The sequence below is a fragment of the Cantharellus anzutake genome, assembly GCF_015039405.1.
Source record: "Cantharellus anzutake strain C23 chromosome Unknown EI90scaffold_21, whole genome shotgun sequence".
Lineage (NCBI taxonomy): Eukaryota > Fungi > Basidiomycota > Agaricomycetes > Cantharellales > Hydnaceae > Cantharellus > Cantharellus anzutake.
Window position 1 is genome coordinate 887,228 of NW_024066971.1, and position 17,976 is coordinate 905,203.

The window sequence follows — 17,976 nt, forward strand, 5'->3', positions numbered from 1 at the left end:
GCCTCGGAGGTGGTGCGTTAGAGAGAAGGTAGCGCGAAACGAAGCGCGCAACATGAAGATTCAAGTCAGGTGATAGTGGAAACAAGCGCCCAACTTAGTTTTGACGCTCTGACACTAACAGTCTCGCCTGTCAGGGGACGGAGTCCAGGCCGACATTGTCGCTTGGCGACGGAACTATCCCCGAGCATCAAGAATCGGCGCCCTTTGGCTTAGTCCTGGCTTATTCTCCAGGCCAGCAGACCTGTCATCTTGTTGGCTTGGTGACAACTTCTTTGTTCCAACTTCGTTTCGCTCGATACTCTGAGAGAAACAGCAGCATGACGAACCCCTGAGGAGGGAGGCGGTGTGGTGGGCATTCGAAATTCTCGGGGAGTCATCTTCATCCCCATTCTTCGAAGTCATACCGAGAAGTCTGGATCTCAAACGCTCATTTTTGCAATTAGGCGACAACAGTGGCGTAATTCATCGCCAATAGGCTCCTATGGGATCTCACAGCCTGTTGTGCATAAATGGCACTCTCAAGCACCAGTGGCTGTATATGCGTATGCGAATGCACAAGATGTGATTGGGCGGCGGCTCACCATGGCAATTGCTAATACAGGAAAAGGAGCTGTTCCCATCCCCCATTCGAAGATATTCCTGTGTTGTTCCCATGATGGTTTCCAATACTGGAAACTTGGCTGGTGTCAGACATCACTGTTGTGAAAGCATAAGTGGGGAATACGCAGCGAGTCAATAACAAACCTTGTCGTTCTGTGGTTCACTTTGTTGGTGCATCAATTCATCGTCGAAGCCCGTTGGCTTCTTCAGAAAAACGTACAAGCAATTTTCCCTATGGATCGGTAACGCCATTAGATCCCTGCTTCAAATCTGCGAGGTCAACTCACGCTAAGGAGAAGTGGCAGCTTCTCCGTCAGGAAAGAATCGGCGTGCACTCTGACCTACTGGTGGCTGGGACAACATTCACAAGCGTCACGTTTCATGTGCTCAATGTACCTGATCAGGCCTTATTTTCCACCCAGACTCATGAAACAGGGTATTCTTAACAACTAAATCCCGCTTGCGCTTTGAGAATGCCGCATAGGCCCCTAGATGCGTGCGATCGGTGAGAGTCCCCGAGCTGTGAACAGCGCTCAACGCTCTCGAAAGCGCCAATAGTTTTTCCTGGTCAGTACTGCGGAAGCGATTGGAATGACGCAAACTGATGCGGCCAACAGGCCCAGGAAGCCGAGCTCTTTAACGCTCGAACAGCCAGACGCACACAATTGTTCGCTGTGAAAGGTGCACAATTGTCCGGGATCCTTCACCATGGCTGCGTTGGCGGGGAGTAGTCGATCGTGTTTCCGCCTTTTTCCCACGCTCGTGGTTGCCATGTTCTCGTCAACATAGTTTCACTGCATCATAGTCGGTGACGTGGGGGAGTAGCTAGGTACTTTCAATTGTTGAAAAAATCACAAATTGTCTGCGTCTGTTCAAATCAGACCTCCTCCATACTTTTTTTACCCTCCTCCTTACTTATTTTCGAACGCACTCCTTATATCTTGGAGCGCACGTGCAAGCCGTGAAAGATATCGGTTCTCTCGTGATCCGCTTATTCTTTTCAGCCATGATGCAAGTGGCGTATCGTGAAGGGCGCTTGTTAGGAGAATGGAACATGCAATCCATCGAAGCTAGAGGTCCCTATTCCAACTCCTAAACCAGACTTTTCATACGTAATGACCCTATATTCTTGGACCCGAATGGGCACGCCGTGAACAGGGGATCCTCATGTCAGCATCAACATGGCCCTTCCGGTGCGCCCGGGATACTTACTCACGTGTTTGGCTGTCATGTTTTCATTCCATGTACGATTGAGATCCTTTCGGGGCTTGACAGTCAGCACCTCTGTGGCTGTCACAGTGCAGATCCCCAGCTTATCGAGCTCGGCTTGCTGTGCAACTAAAGTCATGCTCAAATTTCACAAGTTCCACCCGGACATTAGCTTTTGATTGCGTAACGTCTGCACACAGCCTTCATTCCCGCCCCTTGGTCTCTCAATGACTGCACGCTTGTGCAATAACACATGCTTTTCACGCCTTTGAATATCATGGAATATGGGAATCATATCCATGCTGCTAAGTCGATGCTTGTCGATGCCTTGTTTATCGGCTTTGCAATGCTTCTTGACGCACTGCTCAAGTTGCATACTGTCGCTGGTCTCGCTGCAGGACCCTTTCTACACCCGTTCCGGCGACCGTGAACTTAACAGAGACAACCACGGGCCACTGGCTATTATAGTAGCCGAAAGGATGAACTCAGTCCTCCCAACCCCTAACTCGGCCGATCACTGCCCCTATCTGTCTAAACGGTGTTATGCTGCCCCTTCTGGCTTATGCTCTTCCGATCGATGTAAGCAGGCTATGCCAAATGTGTATTGATGACCAACTGACACATAAACGAATATCAACCAGAGTATACACATGCTGTTTTGCAGGTTCTGCTTCCATCTGAGATCAGCTGCACAAAGAGGGTTTTCTTTCGTAAAGTTTGAGGCGTCCGAAGTAAGGAATTCGCTCAAGGTGCTCTTCATGACACCGTTAAATAATAATACATGAACTTCGCGTCCAAAGCTTCTGTGACTTCCTTTCCGTCTTCCAGCGCCCGCCGGGAACCTTTTGACGCGACCCACGGACCTTCGCTAGCTAGCTCTTCGTTACGTGCTTTTTCAAAATCCCATGGATTCTTGCACTGTTCTCGAGCGCTCGCTCCGTTTGCCGCGCGGCCGTTTTGCGTTAAGCAGCGTCATCGGTAGGCCGCATGTGTAATGGGAACTCCTGTGAGTATTCCATTCTTTAACTGTTGTGTGAGCAAAGCCCCTGGGGAAATAATTGATTTCCGTTGTCTTTCACTGGGGTTGGATTTGGCGGGAACGAGGTCACCCCATTTTCCCCCAATTTCAAAAGCTTCGCGCTGGCGTTTCAAGTGGTTCATTCATAGTGCCATATCAGAAATGGATGCTGATGATCGCCTTAGTCTTCCCACCGTAATATCCATTTGCGGGCTCGGAGTCTGCTGTTTGGCGTCCCCGCATAATTGCCGGGCGTACCGAGTACGGAATGACCGGGCCACCACCCTCCGCTCTTGGCTAATTAGCGGCGGAAGAGGATCCAGCGGTTAGCGTTCGGTTCGATTTACATGCGTTGTTGAACCTAGTGACGTGGGCCTCAAAGTTCACATTTTTGACGCTTCGCTCATTAGTGTGAATGTTTCACGCACAAACCACACATGTCAAATTGTCTCGCCAGTTCAACTTCTCTGGGTTCTGCTGGGGTTCATTCGTCACGAGGCCTGAGATTTCTTCGTTTCTGTCCAAAGGCCACGCTATGAGTAAGGTCTCTCACCAACATGCATCCTGACTGAGAGCTCCTCCCAGGCTTCCGCAGCGTGCTTACCTTTGTTGCGCGAGTCCCTCTATCGCCGACAGGTGGCCACATGAATATCCCGTGAGTCAAGAGCATTTCCACCTATCGTATCCACCCCTCGGGCACCGCCTTGCTTTTGAAGGGGATTCTAGCCGCGCGTTATGGTCTCGACGAGCACAAGATTTGCAATTTCTGTAGCGGTTGTCCTATCTGCTTCCCCTAGGCGTGTCAACATTGGCTTCTCTCAGTTCAGTGACCTTGCTGCTCCTGCAGCATCGGTTTTTGGTCATCCCCGAGCCATCCCCATTGGACTCACCGTATTCGAGGCTTGAGCACGGTGAAATAGTCAAGGCTTAACCTGTCTATTGTTCAGCCAAGTGTTTGCCAATGATTCAACTTGCTGGCATACTCATCCACACGGTCGAAGATGGGCCGACCGCCCGCTTTCGAAGCATGGCGAACCAGCTAGCTCCGAGGATATCGCTATTGCATTCCTTGCGTATAAGCTCGCATCTTGAAGGATACCATGACATACCTATCTCCTTCGATGGCGATGCAGCTTCTCATGTCTGCAAAGCAACAATGAGTGAGTAGCCTCAAGGTGTGCATTTCCCCAGATAGAATCAACGCTGTTGCCAACATGGCGTTGAAGAACAACAAGACCCCGCTGATCGCCCGCCTTCGTCAAACCTAGTACGTGAAACAGTGTCACTTAGTGTGCGGCACCTTAACTGTTCAGAGAGGGTTGCATCTTCAATTCCAGAGATAGCATCGAAAGCGGCTATCGGAATCGCTGAACAGAATCTTACCGAGATGTGCTTTGCAGGTGTGTGTGTGTTCATTTTGTACTCCGTATCTGTGGGTGCATGACGGAGTGTCCAATGGATTACACTGCACAAATCAGAGCAAGACCCAATTCATGACTTCCATGCCAGCTCTCCGAATGTCATCTATCCCATCCGTACTCCCGTACCCAGTATCGTCTGCCAAAGATGCCGGCATCAAAGCTCCCAAGTCCTTCTCGAAGCAGCATAGGCGTAATGTTTGTGCCAGTACGCAATCGCCCAGGATTATAGCCCTCACCCGACATTTAAAATGAGTGGTTATTGGGGCGAGTGCCTATGATAGTTGATGTTGAGCCATTACTACCCGCTCTAGACAGCTTGGGGTACGACGATTATTCGGGTGTTATGCTCGTCGAGAAAGAAAGGCGGAGACCACGGCACCGTAGATGCATAGGAAAGAGTAACATGGTTAAAGAAGATGCGGAGAAAGGCATGAGAAGGGAAAACGTGTTCGACTCGCCGCGTGCGGTCGCCATCTACCACGTTTTCAACTGGACGTCTCCTGGAGCCTCGGTCACCAGAATCAAGTATCCTTGGGTTGGGAAGCCGACACAAGCAGCCTTAGACCACGGTAAAGTGGGCGTCCCTCCTACGGGCGCTTTGCAGGTGCAGAACGACGACCATTGGTGCCTTGCTCACATCGATGCCCTCTCAGGAGAAGTTGTGAACACCATCGACTACGTGGCTTATGCGAGTGTAGGTGGCGCGGCGCGAATTTGGTGTATTCAGATGCATCCTCAAGCACAAGGCGGTTCCATGTCGCAACCTACATCTTACTACGACCTGGCGGGCAACGGTCACCGATCCACCGAATTCCACGGCATCGGTTAGTTCTCCCGCACTCCACCGCCACAAGTTTGTGATGCGTCCATCCGAATGGCATGAAACCTCCGCCGCCACCCATACGACTCAGGGGAACAATATCTATCCGCCCCTGTCTCACACTCCTCCCCGCCCTCGATTAACAAGAATGTTGCTATCGTCAATGGCTTCTGTCTTAGAAACATCGTATGTGCCTCTTTGTCACTGATGGTATCCTACTGCAGATCTATGTAAATTTCATTTCCGTTCCTTATTTCCACGGATTCGGTGTTCATGCCCTCCGCTCCACAGAATATCCATGGTTGGCGTCCGAACAGCAAGGGTGAAAAGGGGAACGATGTTGTTCGAATCTCCATTCAAGATTGCAAGCGGAGCTAACAACGCCAACTCTGCCACTAGCGCTCCTAGCGGTTCGGTTTTGGTTAGAAACCGAACCACGGAGCATGGTTTTCAACGGCTTAACCAATAAAACTGCGGCTTGGAGGTACAATAAAATGCTTGAATTGGAACCAGTGATTTTGTTGCTGGCAGTTCAAACCGACCCGTTAGGAGCTATATCCGCCACCCCCGTAAGTACATATTTTTTCTCATATACAAGAGCAGGGGCCGAGCTGAGCTCATGATTGCCCAGTGCTGAAGGTTAGGCGCCTGCCTGGCATGTACACTTGGACTTTCACCGCCCCTAACCGTGATCGTGCGGTTGAGATAGGTCGCTGGCATGATGCGTAGCTCATCGGTGCCGCGAGTCTGGCTTGACAGGACGATATTGGTGGAATAAGTGTCTAGAAAGTAGGCACATTAAGATGATTTCTCCCTCAGGGCACCGGCAGCTGTCTACAGATTGTTTGAGGTAAGCGGTATGGGGGAAGGCTGGTGTGATATGTACGCCTCTGTCTCAGCACACACACATCCTTCGCTTGGGGCGTACAGCCATCAACAACTCTGCTGATGCCCGCTCCTCTACATCGGTGTGAGTTGCTCCTCCGAGTCGCTTTGCGGATTCAAAATGACGCGGGGTGGCGCCACGAACTCCCTTCGCTACTTGGACCGCGAATCATACAGAGTCCATAGCACCCGTGAGGTTTGGGCCGATAGTATGACGTATCCTGAGTGTTCGTACGGAGTCGCCGGGCGGCCCGACTTCATCTCGAGCCCCCTTCAATGTTTACTGGGCTTTCATCAGCCCTCAGAGAGCTATGAATAGCTCCACATACTGAGCAACGGGTCCGAGACTCTGCATTTGCAGTGGTAAACTTCATGACCACGCCTCGACCGCGAGTAATGTCCGCCCTCCATGAACACATTTGTCTTGCAACTCTGCAAACTTACCTTATGACCTGGAATAGCATATCATTGGCCTCGTCCCTTGGCGCTGACGTAGCTGACGCCGAGATGCATGGAGACGCCAACAAGTGTTTGGTCTCTTTGCTTCTAAGGGACTTAGCATTAATGCGCTGTCTCAGGTGTCGATACGTGCTACTAGAGGTGCTGGCATGTTTGTCAAAACTACTAACTGCATGTATTCCCACAAGACCATTGACATAACAATAAATTATCCTACTCATGCATCCATATCACTCGAGAGCAAGAAACTAACTTTAGCCCACAACCATCTCGGCATCTGGTCTACTTGCATCTGCACCATGAGCCATATCTCCAACAAGATCGTACAGGCTGTCAATAAGGGCAGGAATCTGCGTACCCAACCTTTTAAGCTTCTGAGTATGAGGTTCAAAGCATGACTTCAATGATTGTAGCACTACCCCCTGATGCAACGCTGCCCTCCACTCCTGCGCCTTCTCCTCGGCACTCAAGCCTCCACCAAGCAGCGCGGGCGCAGCACAAATGCGGTCGAAGGCGAAGAGGATATACATCTTTGCAATAATAGCTTTCTTGATGTCTACGATGTCGACAGCGGGTATCCTCGCCGCAGAAGGGACAGAGATCAACGAGGATAAATGAAGAAGGAAGGTATGAAGGGATGGTAGTGTGAATGGTAGATTGGGGCTAGATGATGGGCTTGTCCTGAGAGAGGATCTCGCAGAGGTAGAGGCCCGAGATGGACTTGGTACCTGGGATGCTCTTGGCCGAGAAGGGGCAGGTCTCCATCGTCGCGTACCTAAAGTTTCGTTGGCATTTCCTTCAACCTCTCTTCCGAGGAACTGCCCGAGAAGTGCGATGACAAAGTGGAGGTATAAATCCCCTTGCAGAAGATTGTCAAGGAGTAATTGTAAACTTTCGGGAGGAAACGACGTCTTTTGAATGTGAGCAAGTGAAAAGCGAAGTAGGATGAGGGATTGATGCTTGGTGTTGCAAGTGCGGCATTAATCAACTGAAAAGATAGAATTCTCAAGGATGGTCCTCGTCGAGGTGATATTGCTTACTAGTTTGAGCAGCCGGATTCCGAGTTGTGCGCGATAAGGATCGATAGAGATTCCTTGATTTGCCTTTGGTGATCCCAACTGAGTCAGTGTGGAAGAGGAAGGCGAGAGCGAAGCAAAGATAACGTTGATGGGCCGTTCCACATTCCACGGTTGCCCACGCTGTGCATGAGGGACCTGCGTTAGGAGTATTTGAGACGCTACATCTGTAAGCAGGAGTCAGTTCAAGAAAAATTGGGTCATAAGAACAAGGCCAAACCAGGTGTTCCATCCTTGGTCTCCTTGGACCACCGCTCGTCTTCTTCGAAACCTTCAATGAGCACCTCCAGCATTCCCCACGAATGCTTTCCGACAACCCGCGCAGCAACTTTTGAGTTATTCCCTAAAGTCAGTTCATCACTTTCACGGTCTCCGTCACTACCACTCTCTTCGGCTTCCCTTCGGTCCTTGCTCTTGACCAGCCCGGGCTCTAAAAGACCCCAGCAATCTTTTACCTGACCCAGTGCCCTTGCATCCCTCCCAATGGGCGAGTCTTCCATTTCACGGTTGATAGTTTCATCATTGTCGGCTACGTCCTTAAACTTGATACCTTTCTTCCCAGTACTTGGCGTACCATAAGACGGGATGGCACGGAAGACAGAATATGGGTGATTTGTATGCATGAATGCTGTTAAGAGAGCGGTAGCACCAACGGAAGCGTCGGCGGAAGGAACAAGGAAGCGACGCTGACGCTTGGCATGAGCTTTCCGAGGGGATTCATAAGCGTTCTGCCCAGTTACTGGTGATGGTGGCGGCGGCGGAGGATAGAGTGCCATATAAATCAATTGGCGGACATGGGATCTAAGGCATAAAGTTATTTCAATGATCAGAGTATTAGCAACCGGACGCACATGGTTGGGATATATCTGGGAGATCTTAGTCTATCCAAAAGTTGTATGCCGGATTCATCTAATGGCACAAATGAAGCCGAATCAGCCCAATGTGTTTCTGGCACGCGACTCGACGCGTCCAACGCGGCAATGACGCACAACAGAGGACAAGACAAATGTACGTACAATGCCCTTCCTCAAAACATGTGTCGACAAGCCCTTTGTACGAGCGGGGCATTTCTTTCGCATCTTTGCCACCTTCAAATCCCGTGAGCGAATGCCACACCGACGATTGCACATCTGCATCAAATCTCGTCTCCAATAAGCCGGAGCCCGTCCTCTTTATGCTGGGAGGAGAAGGCGTCTGCGTAGCTCTTTTACGGGGCGTCTGCATCACTGCCAGGGACCGAGGGGCGACGAAATAGACAAATAAATTCGGCCAACTCCGAATGTGATGAATCGTCGGATATGAAATAGTAAGAAATTCGATCAAAAGCGTGTGATTGCATCGTTGGCTCACAACTCCGACAGCTTGTGAAGATCCTTCCATTCTCCCATTGGGTTGAATTTTGACTGTGGTGGAGAATAGCGCGTCTATGACTTATTAGGTAGGGAAGATTGTTCTTCATTCACAAGGATCAGGATACCGGAATCCTCCATACTATCTGATCTGATGTGTCGCATTTCTTCTCTCCATAGTTCTCTAAGCGGGTACGCTCGAGACTCAGGTTAGTCCTTCTCCATTCACACTGTGTTATTTACACTGCCTAGACGTCGTTCGCTAACTCATTTAGAGTAGAGTGTGACCTGGTTTTCCATATCTCATATAGGATTGCTTGCGCTTAACTCGTTAACATCTATTTGCGTGTGCATGGTCTCACGCCTCGGTATCATAAATATCGCACATCCAACCCGGATTTCTACTGCCTCCCTCCTTCGTCATTCTCGGTCCTTTTCAGCATTAGAACAATGGCACCAGCATCATCACCTCCCAGGGCTTTTGCGTTGTCTGATAAGGTTAAAGACGAGGTTCATAAACAGGATGTTTGGACAGTCTTTTCTCCTGCGAGCGGTTACGTCCCAGAGGCAAGTTTTAGTCTTGCGCACCAATTGCCTCTCGCTGGCGTAGTGACTTTTATCGCCAGGATTCGATTAACTTGGGACAAGGGTTCATGAACTGGGCCCCCCGTACGTTGTGCCGAGATTTTGAACCGAATAATCTTATCCGCCACTCATGCTTCACGTCTGTCTTTTCTGTTTAATTAGCGGAGTACATCCAAGAAGCCGCCAAGAAATCCATCGAGGCTATCGAAACCAACCACTATAGCATTCCAAAGGGCCGTATCCGTCTTCGTCAGGCTATCTCTAAGCATTATTGTGAGTGGATATCCATTTCATTCGGGCTATCTTGTGAAATTAGGAGTCACCGTTCCGGATCAGCACCGAGCTTCAAACGCACCATCAATCCTGACACGGAAATAGTCGTTACATCTGGTGCAAATGAGGGGATTTACGCCTTCGAGCTTGCTTTCTTACGGGATGGAGATGAAGTCATTCTCTTTGAGCCATTTTTTGATCAGGTATGATGCGCGTGTTAGAAACCCAGCGACACATCATCAATTTGAATGTCTTGTCCACTATAGTATATTTGCAACACTACTTTCAACGGCGGGGTTCCTGTCTACGTCCCTCTTCACCCCCCAGCGCACTCTAAACACACCTCGGTTAAAGCCTCTGAATGGAAGATTGATTTTGATGAGGTCCGAGCAGCTATAACCCCAAAGACGAAGGCTATGTGCGCTGCTTTCTAACGAGGACATCTAAACAGTAACTAATTCCAACTTTCTTGGTCATCAGCTTTGTTAATACGCCTCATAACCCGTAACCATCTCATTCATTTTCAACAAACCTCGGCCCTTGGAAAGACTAATTTTATTTGTCACAGCATCGGAAAAGTGTTCGACACCGAAGAGCTCCTTAAAATTGGCAAAATAGCCGAAGAATTCAATCTCATTATTTTGGCCGATGAAGTGGTGAGTTTATGAAGTAATTGTATTGCGGACATATTATGGGTCAGAAGGCTGAAAACAAGGATGCCCATCATCATCCAGTATGATGCTCTTGTCTTCAACAAGGAACATATTAGGATCGCTGCCCTCGGTAACCTATGGGAAAGGACAATTACCATCGGCTCCGCTGTAACGTTCAAGTTCGAATTTCTCTAAAATATCCTCTGACGTTCCATTCCTGTGTAGGGCAAGTCGTTCAGCGCCACTGGTTGGCGTGTCGGTTGGGCCATTGGACCTCAGTTCGTGCCACTCTCATCAATTCCAATCTTGTGCGCTTTAACATCATCCTTGTTTCAGACACCTTGTTCAACCAACTCTAGCCGCCACAACTCGAATCGTCTTCTGTACGACCTGATTTAGTAGTAGCGCCGTAACGAGCGCTAACCATTATATTTCACGTTAGGCACCAACTCACCACTTCAAGAGGCCGTCGCTGTGGGCTTGGAAAAAGCCCCTGAGCACAAGTTCTTCGAGCAGCAAACTGCTGAATATTTAGAACGCCGCAAAGTCTTCACTGCCGCACTTGACAAAGTTGGCCTACCTTATACGATGCCTGATGGATCTTACTTTGTGCTCGTGGACAACTCGAGCATTCAGATTCCAGATGACTTTGTCATTCCTGACATTGTGAGTTTTTCATCTTTGGGATTCAAAATCACGATGTGTGCAATGTGGTTATTAACGCGTGGAACGCCAGATCAAGGGCGTCCTCGTGACTGGATTGTATCATGGTTCATCGTCCAAACCGCTGGGGTCGTTTGTATTCCTCCATCTGATTTCTACTCTCCGTAAGTATTGTGTTGCTCTCGTTCGCTCGATCTCTGCGCGGCACAAAGTTGATCGATCATTTTCATCACCTTATATAGCAAGCATATCCCCATCGGCGAACAGTTTTCCCGTTTCGCATTTTGTAAGGATATCGACACCATTCGTGCTGCTGGAGAGCGTCTACTTGCCCTTAAGCCTTATATTAAGAAATAGATCAATTGGGTCTGGCTGTGTGTTCCTCCAATAGAATAAATACTAGGACAGAACGCGTTAGTGCTTGTTGTAATTCATATCCAACATGGAAGCTATGTCATGGAACCATCTGGCAAAAGAAGCAGAAAGGCTAAAAGGAGGAATTGGCCCAGGCCAGCCAAAAACGTGGGGCCTCGCCGGGAATCGAACCCGGGGCCTCACCCACTAGGAGAGCCCTAAGGGTGAATCATACCGCTAGACCACGAGGCCGACAATGAGCGGGAGGTGGTAGCCGTTTTATAAAGGTATACTAGTTTCAATTTTTTGGTGAAGTCTTTCTTTATAAAACTTTTTTTTTTTTTTTTTTTTTTTTTCTAAAAAAAACAATGTATTAAAAAAAAAAAAAAAAAATTTTTATAGAAGAAGCCTAAAATAGCCGGACCCCTGCATGTCATGGCGCCCAAGCAAGGCGATTCACCCAAATAAGGTGATACCTTTCCAGATCCGTGGCCAATGATCTTGCCACTTTCTTAGCCTTGCATGCCCTGGCAACATAAGCGCCAGGCACCTACTCGATAGAAACCGAAACTGCCACAAGGCCCTTCTTTCGAAAATAGCTGTGGCGGATACTACCTACATAGTACTCTTCTCCCGGCGGCTTCACGCGCAGTCTCCATGGAGGAAATCATATTTCATAATATACTATAATACAATGCATGCAAAACAACAACAACATTTGCTTGTGCAACAAGCGGTTTCGATCAAGGAAAACGCCTCTGCCTTGTGTGGAAGCGGCGGCCGCGCCTATAGCTGGGCCGTAAGAATCACGGACAATCGAAAGCCATTTTGCTTTAATTTAGGCGCGATGCGCAGCTGGCTAGTTAGCCTTAGTGATATATACTAGTGCAGAGATGATTATGCGGTGGAGGTGAGAGAGCTCGAGGGGGTGGAGGGGGGATTAAACAATTCGAGAAGCCCTATCAATTACTTACAAAAAAACTGTTTTTCAAATGATGGAAAGTAAATTTACATGCATGATCATGATTCCATGGATCCCTGGAAAGATTTCGGTCATTTTGGTTGTTTGAAATGTAAGTAAAATCATACATAGAGACCGGGGCCGGGGGGCATATTTCAACACTGGGCGAAACACATATTACGACTCAAGAGTTTACTAACCAGAATTATTATTACACCAAGAAGTAGAATGACGGTGATGAAGTTGAAGTTCACGCATGCCTGTAGTGGTCATCCCGCCCTCGTCACCACGCAACTACACATCTCTTTCCAAGAGCCAAGCACTCTTAGGTTCAATCTTCTTGTAATACCCTTCCACCTGCTTCACAACTTTGAATCCATGTTTTTCGTAAAATCTCCGAGCATCAACGTTGTTCGTCTGAACGTGTAATTGGATACGCTTGATACGTGTCATCGTCCCCGAATCAGTACTGCTACCGCTACTGCTACTCCCCCCTGTCCTCACCACCTCCACACTGGGTGGTTGAGAAGAAGGGTATGAGTATGTGGAGGCTGCTTCGATGATCTCCTTCAATGCCATCGTTCCCGCCGAGTAATTTCTATATGGCTAATGATTAATAATAGACATCAGTCAGAATTGTTTTTTTGACTAAGACTTGCTTGCATATAGCACATAAAGCATATACAAAAAGGGGTTGGCGTGTACTGATGAGAAACTTAGGGGACGTACAGCAAGAATTCCTAACGTCATCATGTAAAGAGTACTGCCAGCCTTTGAGTCAGCAGCAGAGCCTGTTTCAATACGGCTGCATGTCGTGCCGACCGGAATATCGTTGAAGTAGACTTATGGGAACCGAGAGAGTCATTACCCCACTTGACATGAGCCCCTGATTTTGGTTAGGGGCGGCGAGCCACTGACTTACTGAGTTTACAGAATTCTTCCAAGTCAGGATTTAAAATTGTCTTGTAAAACCTCTCCGCATATCTTACAGGGAAGATAACAGAGTTGAGCTTGCGAACAGTACCGATATTATTAACAGTAACCGGTGCCTATTGCGGCCGCAGCAGCAAAGCGGTGTATCGAGCGAACAACGCAAGCAATTTGAGTCAGCAGCGGGAAACATAACAATAGGCTGTTGAACGGCTTGGAGGCGGCCACATACTGTCGTGATACGGGGGGCTTGGACCGCCAAAGCTCCGGTCCTTGTAGACGTTGTAGTAGTAGACATTGTAAGCGCAGCTGCGGTTTAACTCGGGTGAACCCGGCCAAGCCCACATCAGACGCCGAGCGCTTGACGCCACTCCCAAAAGAAAAACCCTCTCGGGAGGTTCCAGGAACTCACAGGAATATTAGACTCATTAGTACTTTTCTTCATGTGTATCACAGCAAAAAAAAAAGTCAAATGTCGTCAAAAAGATACGTGAACATACATACATGTGACAATGACATTAATAATGCAACGAATTACGGGGGATTGGGTTGGATGGAGTGCAAGCGACTGGGGTCAAAATGCGAACGAGAGGAAAACAAGAAAAAAAACGAAAACGAAAACGAAAAGAAAACGAAATTCATGATGTGCGAATACCTTGGGCTAGGGATTCATCCAACTAAATTATCAACCAAACAAGCCCCCCTACGCATCCCAAAAATATTCCAGTCGTTATCAAAATTCTCCATCTTTACCTTCGTCCTCCCCACTGGCTACGCCCGCGTCAAGAGAGTCCATCCTCTTGGGCTCCTTTCTCTTTTTCTTCGATTTCTCCCAGCCCCAAATATCTCGAACCAGTTCCTTCATATTTAACTTCTCCTTCTCGGACTTCAAAATCCATTCATGTTTCAACATCTCTTTCGGCGGAGGGCGATCGGCCGCCTCAACTGTGAGACTGTTTTTTGCAACAGGTGAGCAAAAAAAAAACGGCACTTGAGCACAAACAACCCGCGCAGAGACAAGATGATTTACGCACCATACTCGAATGAAATCTCTCATCAGCTCACTCCAAACTCTACCATCCACCTCTCCTTCATCCAATTGGGGCGGAGGCGATCTGACGATCACATCAACCAGTTCAAAGTGGCTCAGATTGGGTGGATAGGGGAATTCGTTTTGTGCAAACTCGATGAGTGTGATTCCCGTCGACCAAACTTCCGCACGAATGCTGTATGACTGGCCCGTAATCCGTTCGGGCTGCAAAGAAAGAAGAATGCATAAGGGCGACATTAGGAATCAAAAAAGGATCTGACAACATACAGCCATATAGTATCCCGTTCCTAAGAACGTTTTTGCTTCGGATTGAACGAGATCCCCAGATACACCAAAGTCACACAGCTTGACTACTCCTTTGCGAGTCAGCAGTATATTGGAGGGCTTGATATCTATTTTGTTGGTGGAAATATTCAGCGACTCCCCAAGCGCCTACAGTAACAGCAAAATGCATACCTCGATGCACAACTTTCTTCGAGTGGAGATAATCAAGTCCACTCAATATACCAATCGCCACTTTTCCTACAACCTTCTCGCTAACTCGTAGACCTTTCTTCTGGATCTGATGCGAAATCGCATCGAGGGAACCACCTAATGAGGAACTGTATCTTTAGATCGGTTCATGATCGCACCGCACACCGAAGTAACTCACCCTCGCCAAACTCCATGAGGACGCAAACCTCCACACCTCTCTCGCTTTCCGGCTTTGTCACGAAAGCCCCATAAAAGGTGGTAATGTTTTCATGAACGCAACCCTTTAAAAACTCCAATTCTCGAATGAGCTGTTTGGGTGTTGTCTCGATCGTACCGGGAATCGACTTCTTCGCCATGATAAGGCCAGATTCGATATCGCGAACTTTATACACGGCACCACCCGCTCCTTCCCCCAAACGGCCGAGTTCTTCCAACGAGTCCTCGGACCAGTTGTGCCATGTCGTCGAAATCGACTCGGAATCCGATGAATTTGGGCCTTTGGAGGCCAAAGTCCTTTGGTGCTCGGCCTCTATAGAATTGACGTAGACTCTCACGTCATCGAGTGATGACGCGTCTGCGCCTGTTTTTCTCGGGCGAGGATTGTGATCGCTGTTATCGTCATCCACATTACGTCCATATTTATGCGCGTTGTGGGGAGTTACGGTGGGGATTCCAGGCAACACGGTGGGATTAAGATCACCTCTCAAGTCCGTGAAGTGATTGTTTTCGGGTTGAAGGCGACCATAATATCCTCCATAGTCTTGCTCATCATCGTCCATGTCGGATCCAGAAGTTGTACTTCCATCGGCATCGCTCCCTTTGCGATTGTACGATCCTGGACGCGCTACTACGTCGAGTGTCAATTTCGACAATTTTCGTCGTGGACCTGTATTTGGAATCTGCAATGATATGGAGGGGACAGAAGGGCGTGAAGATAGAGTAGGTTTGAGTGGAAGAGGGGTAGGATTGGATAAATGTAGATTACTGAGGTTGGTGCTTATAGCTGGTAATTGAAGTTTCAGGTTGTTGTTGGTTGCAGAGCGAAGACTCGGAGGAGGTGTAGGGTAATCATCAAAACTACTTCTATCGCTCTGATAGTCGTAACTGTTGGTGCTGCTGGGGGTATGATTGTTGTAGACCTGCCCCTTGGATGGTAAGGACAGCTTTACAACTGGACGTGCAGACCGCGCATGGACGGATGGGACGGGACTCGGTGATGATACTGACAAGGCAGGGGTGTGTGAGGGAGGCGGGCTCCCTGACTGTGGCGACGAGAGGGGGTAATCGAAGGATGATCGGGTAGACGGTCGGTGGTGGGTGAAAGACGTGCAGTCAGAGGGCGATGGTCTGCGGATTGTAGGGACCGCAGGTAGTGGACGACCCCCGAGTGGGCGAGGATGAGGTGATGCTGAGTGGGACATTCTGAACTTGCAAAAGGTCAGTTACGTCTTTACTTGTCACCTTACACGTACTGGGCGCTTGGAACGGACACGATGAGCGCTCAGAATGTGAAGCGGATGGGAGCAAGATGGAGAGCAACGCGGCTAATTGACCGCAGCACTGATGACCAGACTGGTGCTGATCGATGTAGGGGGGATGTCTACTCGGATACAATGCACTCGCCTGAGTATGGCGGGGGTGGACGAAGAACTCGCTTCCTTGCCCACACCAGTGGTTCTTATGGCCGCTGCCTGAATGCCTCACTGGAGGTGGATGAGTTGGTTCGCAATTACATATGTTCGGAATAGACCGTGAATGGAAATCTAGAGTTCTACCGCCCGAAGACTCGAATGGAACATGGGGATATTTTATCCAGGTCGTCAGTTCACAACGTGGGTTCTCTTTGTACTGCTCAATCAGGAAATGCCTTAATTTGAGAGCAAAAAGAGATGATCGTGTTGCAAATAAGTAATACCGAAGGTGCGTTAGTTACACGGAAAGTAAATGCAGTAATTATCGGCAACAACAACAACAACAACAAAAAAAAGTTGAACTCCCCCCTGGAATTTCTTGTTCCACGGTTCGCACGAACCTTTCCGTTGCTGCCCATCTAGGCAAGGAACCCCAGCCCCATATTCTTACGAGGCTACCTAAAATGAAGAAAAGCGAACGCGGCTCCGTCCTCCATCGTTCCCTCGCGAGGACTAAGCTAAGGTGTCCTCTCGCTCACACATGCGTGGCCATCTCTGGCCGAAAGGCTAAGTAACGGCCTCCCACCACTGAGACGCTATTATACAGTCAGAAGGTGCATGATCAATTGCGGCATCTTTAGCACTTTCCAGCGATCAGGAGCGCTCTAGCTCATTCAATCAGCTTCCCCCCCTTCTCTAAAAAGATCCGCCTATAGCTGTTCACAGGCCACACCAGGACAGCCTCATAAGGAAAAGCTACCAAAATCCCCCTACAATCCTTCTGCTCTTTTTCTTATCATTCCCCCGAGGTCGTCTCCCAAGCTCCTTCGCGCCATCAGACGTGCACCTATCCTGTCCGCCCACATACCACGCGAATCCAAGATCGTTGGGCCTCTCTACATCAGATGTGTGAGCTGGTCAATGTTCACCTGCCGGGGGGTCCTGCGATTGCATGGATCTGGAGCAGCATGTGGGGACACTATAGTACAGTAGTATCGCACGACACGGCGCTGAATTTTAGCGTGAAGATGCGCTCGTTCGGGATACGAATACAAGCGGGGGGAGGGGGTTCGCGTTCCCATAGATCAGCGCATCAATCAGCCCCTATGAACACAACGCATCAGTGTGCCTTCATCAACTCACAAACTTGCAATGCTTTATCCAAATCCGATTTGAAGCTTACAGATCTAGAAACACGAATCAATCCAACCATGATGGCTATCTGTTTGTTTACCTTGCGAATCATGATACTTAATACCTAAATTCATAAGATTGAAAAAAAAATGGTGTTGATCTAATGGTCAGCTGCACGAGTACCAGTCACACACCAGCGGGTGAAGACTCGTGGCGATGACAGGCGTTCAACTTTTGCTGCAAGACAGCGAAGACATTGCCATGCCTCAAGTCCCTGCCGGCCGTCATTTGAATTAGATTCAGTTTGTCCTCCAAAATCCCTGAGCGGAGAGCGGCGGCCCATTCTCAAAGCTGCTCGGGATCTTCTGGCTAGCTTGACAGCGTCGGACTTTTCTCAAGCTGGTCGGAGGCAAGGACTAACGAGTCTCCA

At 48.8% G+C, this 17,976-nt stretch overlaps 8 protein-coding genes and 1 non-coding gene across 9 annotated transcripts; 2 read left to right on the top strand and 7 right to left on the bottom strand.

Moving 5' to 3' along the window:
- Positions 1-439: 439 nt before the first annotated feature.
- On the bottom strand, positions 440-2,304 carry EI90DRAFT_3289277 (uncharacterized protein). Its single transcript, XM_039067157.1, has 8 exons — positions 2,008-2,304; positions 1,813-1,938; positions 1,262-1,376; positions 997-1,174; positions 888-941; positions 745-832; positions 582-680; positions 440-532 (listed from the first exon to the last, which is right to left on the bottom strand). Exons 1-6 carry the CDS (start codon positions 2,183-2,185, stop codon positions 782-784), a joined length of 702 nt encoding a protein of 233 aa, XP_038916623.1. The 5' UTR covers positions 2,186-2,304; the 3' UTR covers positions 440-532; positions 582-680; positions 745-781.
- Positions 2,305-2,450: 146 nt separating this feature from the next.
- EI90DRAFT_3056454 (uncharacterized protein) lies at positions 2,451-3,111 on the bottom strand. Its single transcript, XM_039060235.1, has 3 exons — positions 3,013-3,111; positions 2,610-2,961; positions 2,451-2,540 (listed from the first exon to the last, which is right to left on the bottom strand). Exons 1-2 carry the CDS (start codon positions 3,031-3,033, stop codon positions 2,782-2,784), a joined length of 201 nt encoding a protein of 66 aa, XP_038916624.1. The 5' UTR covers positions 3,034-3,111; the 3' UTR covers positions 2,451-2,540; positions 2,610-2,781.
- Positions 3,112-4,329: 1,218 nt separating this feature from the next.
- EI90DRAFT_3123144 (uncharacterized protein) lies at positions 4,330-5,077 on the top strand (the record flags this gene model as incomplete). The annotated part of the gene is made up of 2 exons (XM_039063580.1): positions 4,330-4,443; positions 4,502-5,077. The coding sequence occupies 2 exons, from the start codon at positions 4,330-4,332 to the stop codon at positions 5,075-5,077; spliced, it is 690 nt and encodes a 229-aa protein (XP_038916625.1).
- A 1,987-nt stretch (positions 5,078-7,064) lies between these two features.
- On the bottom strand, positions 7,065-8,999 carry EI90DRAFT_921346 (uncharacterized protein). The gene is made up of 5 exons (XM_039068243.1): positions 8,505-8,999; positions 8,340-8,397; positions 7,709-8,289; positions 7,453-7,655; positions 7,065-7,400 (listed from the first exon to the last, which is right to left on the bottom strand). The coding sequence occupies exons 1-5, from the start codon at positions 8,866-8,868 to the stop codon at positions 7,188-7,190; spliced, it is 1,419 nt and encodes a 472-aa protein (XP_038916626.1). The 5' UTR covers positions 8,869-8,999; the 3' UTR covers positions 7,065-7,187.
- Positions 9,000-9,287: 288 nt separating this feature from the next.
- On the top strand, positions 9,288-11,368 carry EI90DRAFT_3145549 (pyridoxal phosphate-dependent transferase; the record flags this gene model as incomplete). Its single annotated transcript, XM_039065304.1, has 13 exons — positions 9,288-9,404; positions 9,464-9,506; positions 9,585-9,728; positions 9,759-9,898; positions 9,962-10,113; positions 10,176-10,199; positions 10,264-10,351; positions 10,430-10,516; positions 10,574-10,626; positions 10,685-10,731; positions 10,791-11,018; positions 11,085-11,175; positions 11,254-11,368. 13 exons carry the CDS (start codon positions 9,288-9,290, stop codon positions 11,366-11,368), a joined length of 1,329 nt encoding a protein of 442 aa, XP_038916627.1.
- Positions 11,369-11,536: 168 nt separating this feature from the next.
- Positions 11,537-11,617, bottom strand: EI90DRAFT_t123. Its single transcript has one exon. It is a non-coding gene; the product is annotated as a tRNA-Pro (tRNA).
- A 1,003-nt stretch (positions 11,618-12,620) lies between these two features.
- Positions 12,621-13,375, bottom strand: EI90DRAFT_2918956 (N-acetyltransferase NAT13; the record flags this gene model as incomplete). The annotated part of the gene is made up of 4 exons (XM_039054676.1): positions 12,621-12,764; positions 12,834-12,932; positions 13,056-13,168; positions 13,249-13,375. Coding segments are annotated over 4 exons (483 nt in total), but the record flags the coding sequence as incomplete, so codon positions are not given.
- A 614-nt stretch (positions 13,376-13,989) lies between these two features.
- EI90DRAFT_2919282 (kinase-like domain-containing protein) lies at positions 13,990-15,560 on the bottom strand (the record flags this gene model as incomplete). Its single annotated transcript, XM_039054704.1, has 5 exons — positions 13,990-14,209; positions 14,291-14,511; positions 14,575-14,699; positions 14,764-14,898; positions 14,960-15,560. 5 exons carry the CDS (start codon positions 15,558-15,560, stop codon positions 13,990-13,992), a joined length of 1,302 nt encoding a protein of 433 aa, XP_038916629.1.
- Positions 15,289-16,440, bottom strand: EI90DRAFT_921721 (uncharacterized protein). Its single transcript, XM_039068244.1, has 3 exons — positions 16,254-16,440; positions 15,767-16,208; positions 15,289-15,680 (listed from the first exon to the last, which is right to left on the bottom strand). Exons 2-3 carry the CDS (start codon positions 16,200-16,202, stop codon positions 15,550-15,552), a joined length of 567 nt encoding a protein of 188 aa, XP_038916630.1. The 5' UTR covers positions 16,203-16,208; positions 16,254-16,440; the 3' UTR covers positions 15,289-15,549.
- Between the last annotated feature and the right edge of the window lie 1,536 nt (positions 16,441-17,976).

Coding starts and splice junctions, on each gene's coding strand:
- EI90DRAFT_3289277 (XM_039067157.1), bottom strand. CDS start 2,185: ATGCAACTTGAGCAGTGCGTCAAGAAGCATTGCAAAGCCGATAAACAA. Junction 1,377..1,812: donor CATGACAGCCAAACACGTGA/GTAAGTATCCCG, acceptor TATGTTGACGAG/AACATGGCAACCACGAGCGT. Junction 942..996: donor GGAAAATAAGGCCTGATCAG/GTACATTGAGCA, acceptor AGCCACCAGTAG/GTCAGAGTGCACGCCGATTC.
- EI90DRAFT_3056454 (XM_039060235.1), bottom strand. CDS start 3,033: ATGGATATTACGGTGGGAAGA. Junction 2,962..3,012: donor TGGATATTACGGTGGGAAGA/CTAAGGCGATCA, acceptor TGAATGAACCAC/TTGAAACGCCAGCGCGAAGC.
- EI90DRAFT_921346 (XM_039068243.1), bottom strand. CDS start 8,868: ATGGAAGGATCTTCACAAGCTGTCGGAGTTGTGAGCCAACGATGCAAT. Junction 8,398..8,504: donor ATGTTTTGAGGAAGGGCATT/GTACGTACATTT, acceptor TTGTGCCATTAG/ATGAATCCGGCATACAACTT. Junction 7,656..7,708: donor GACCAAGGATGGAACACCTG/GTTTGGCCTTGT, acceptor TCCTGCTTACAG/ATGTAGCGTCTCAAATACTC.
- EI90DRAFT_921721 (XM_039068244.1), bottom strand. CDS start 16,202: ATGTCCCACTCAGCATCACCTCATCCTCGCCCACTCGGGGGTCGTCCA. Junction 15,681..15,766: donor AGCTATAAGCACCAACCTCA/GTAATCTACATT, acceptor ATATCATTGCAG/ATTCCAAATACAGGTCCACG.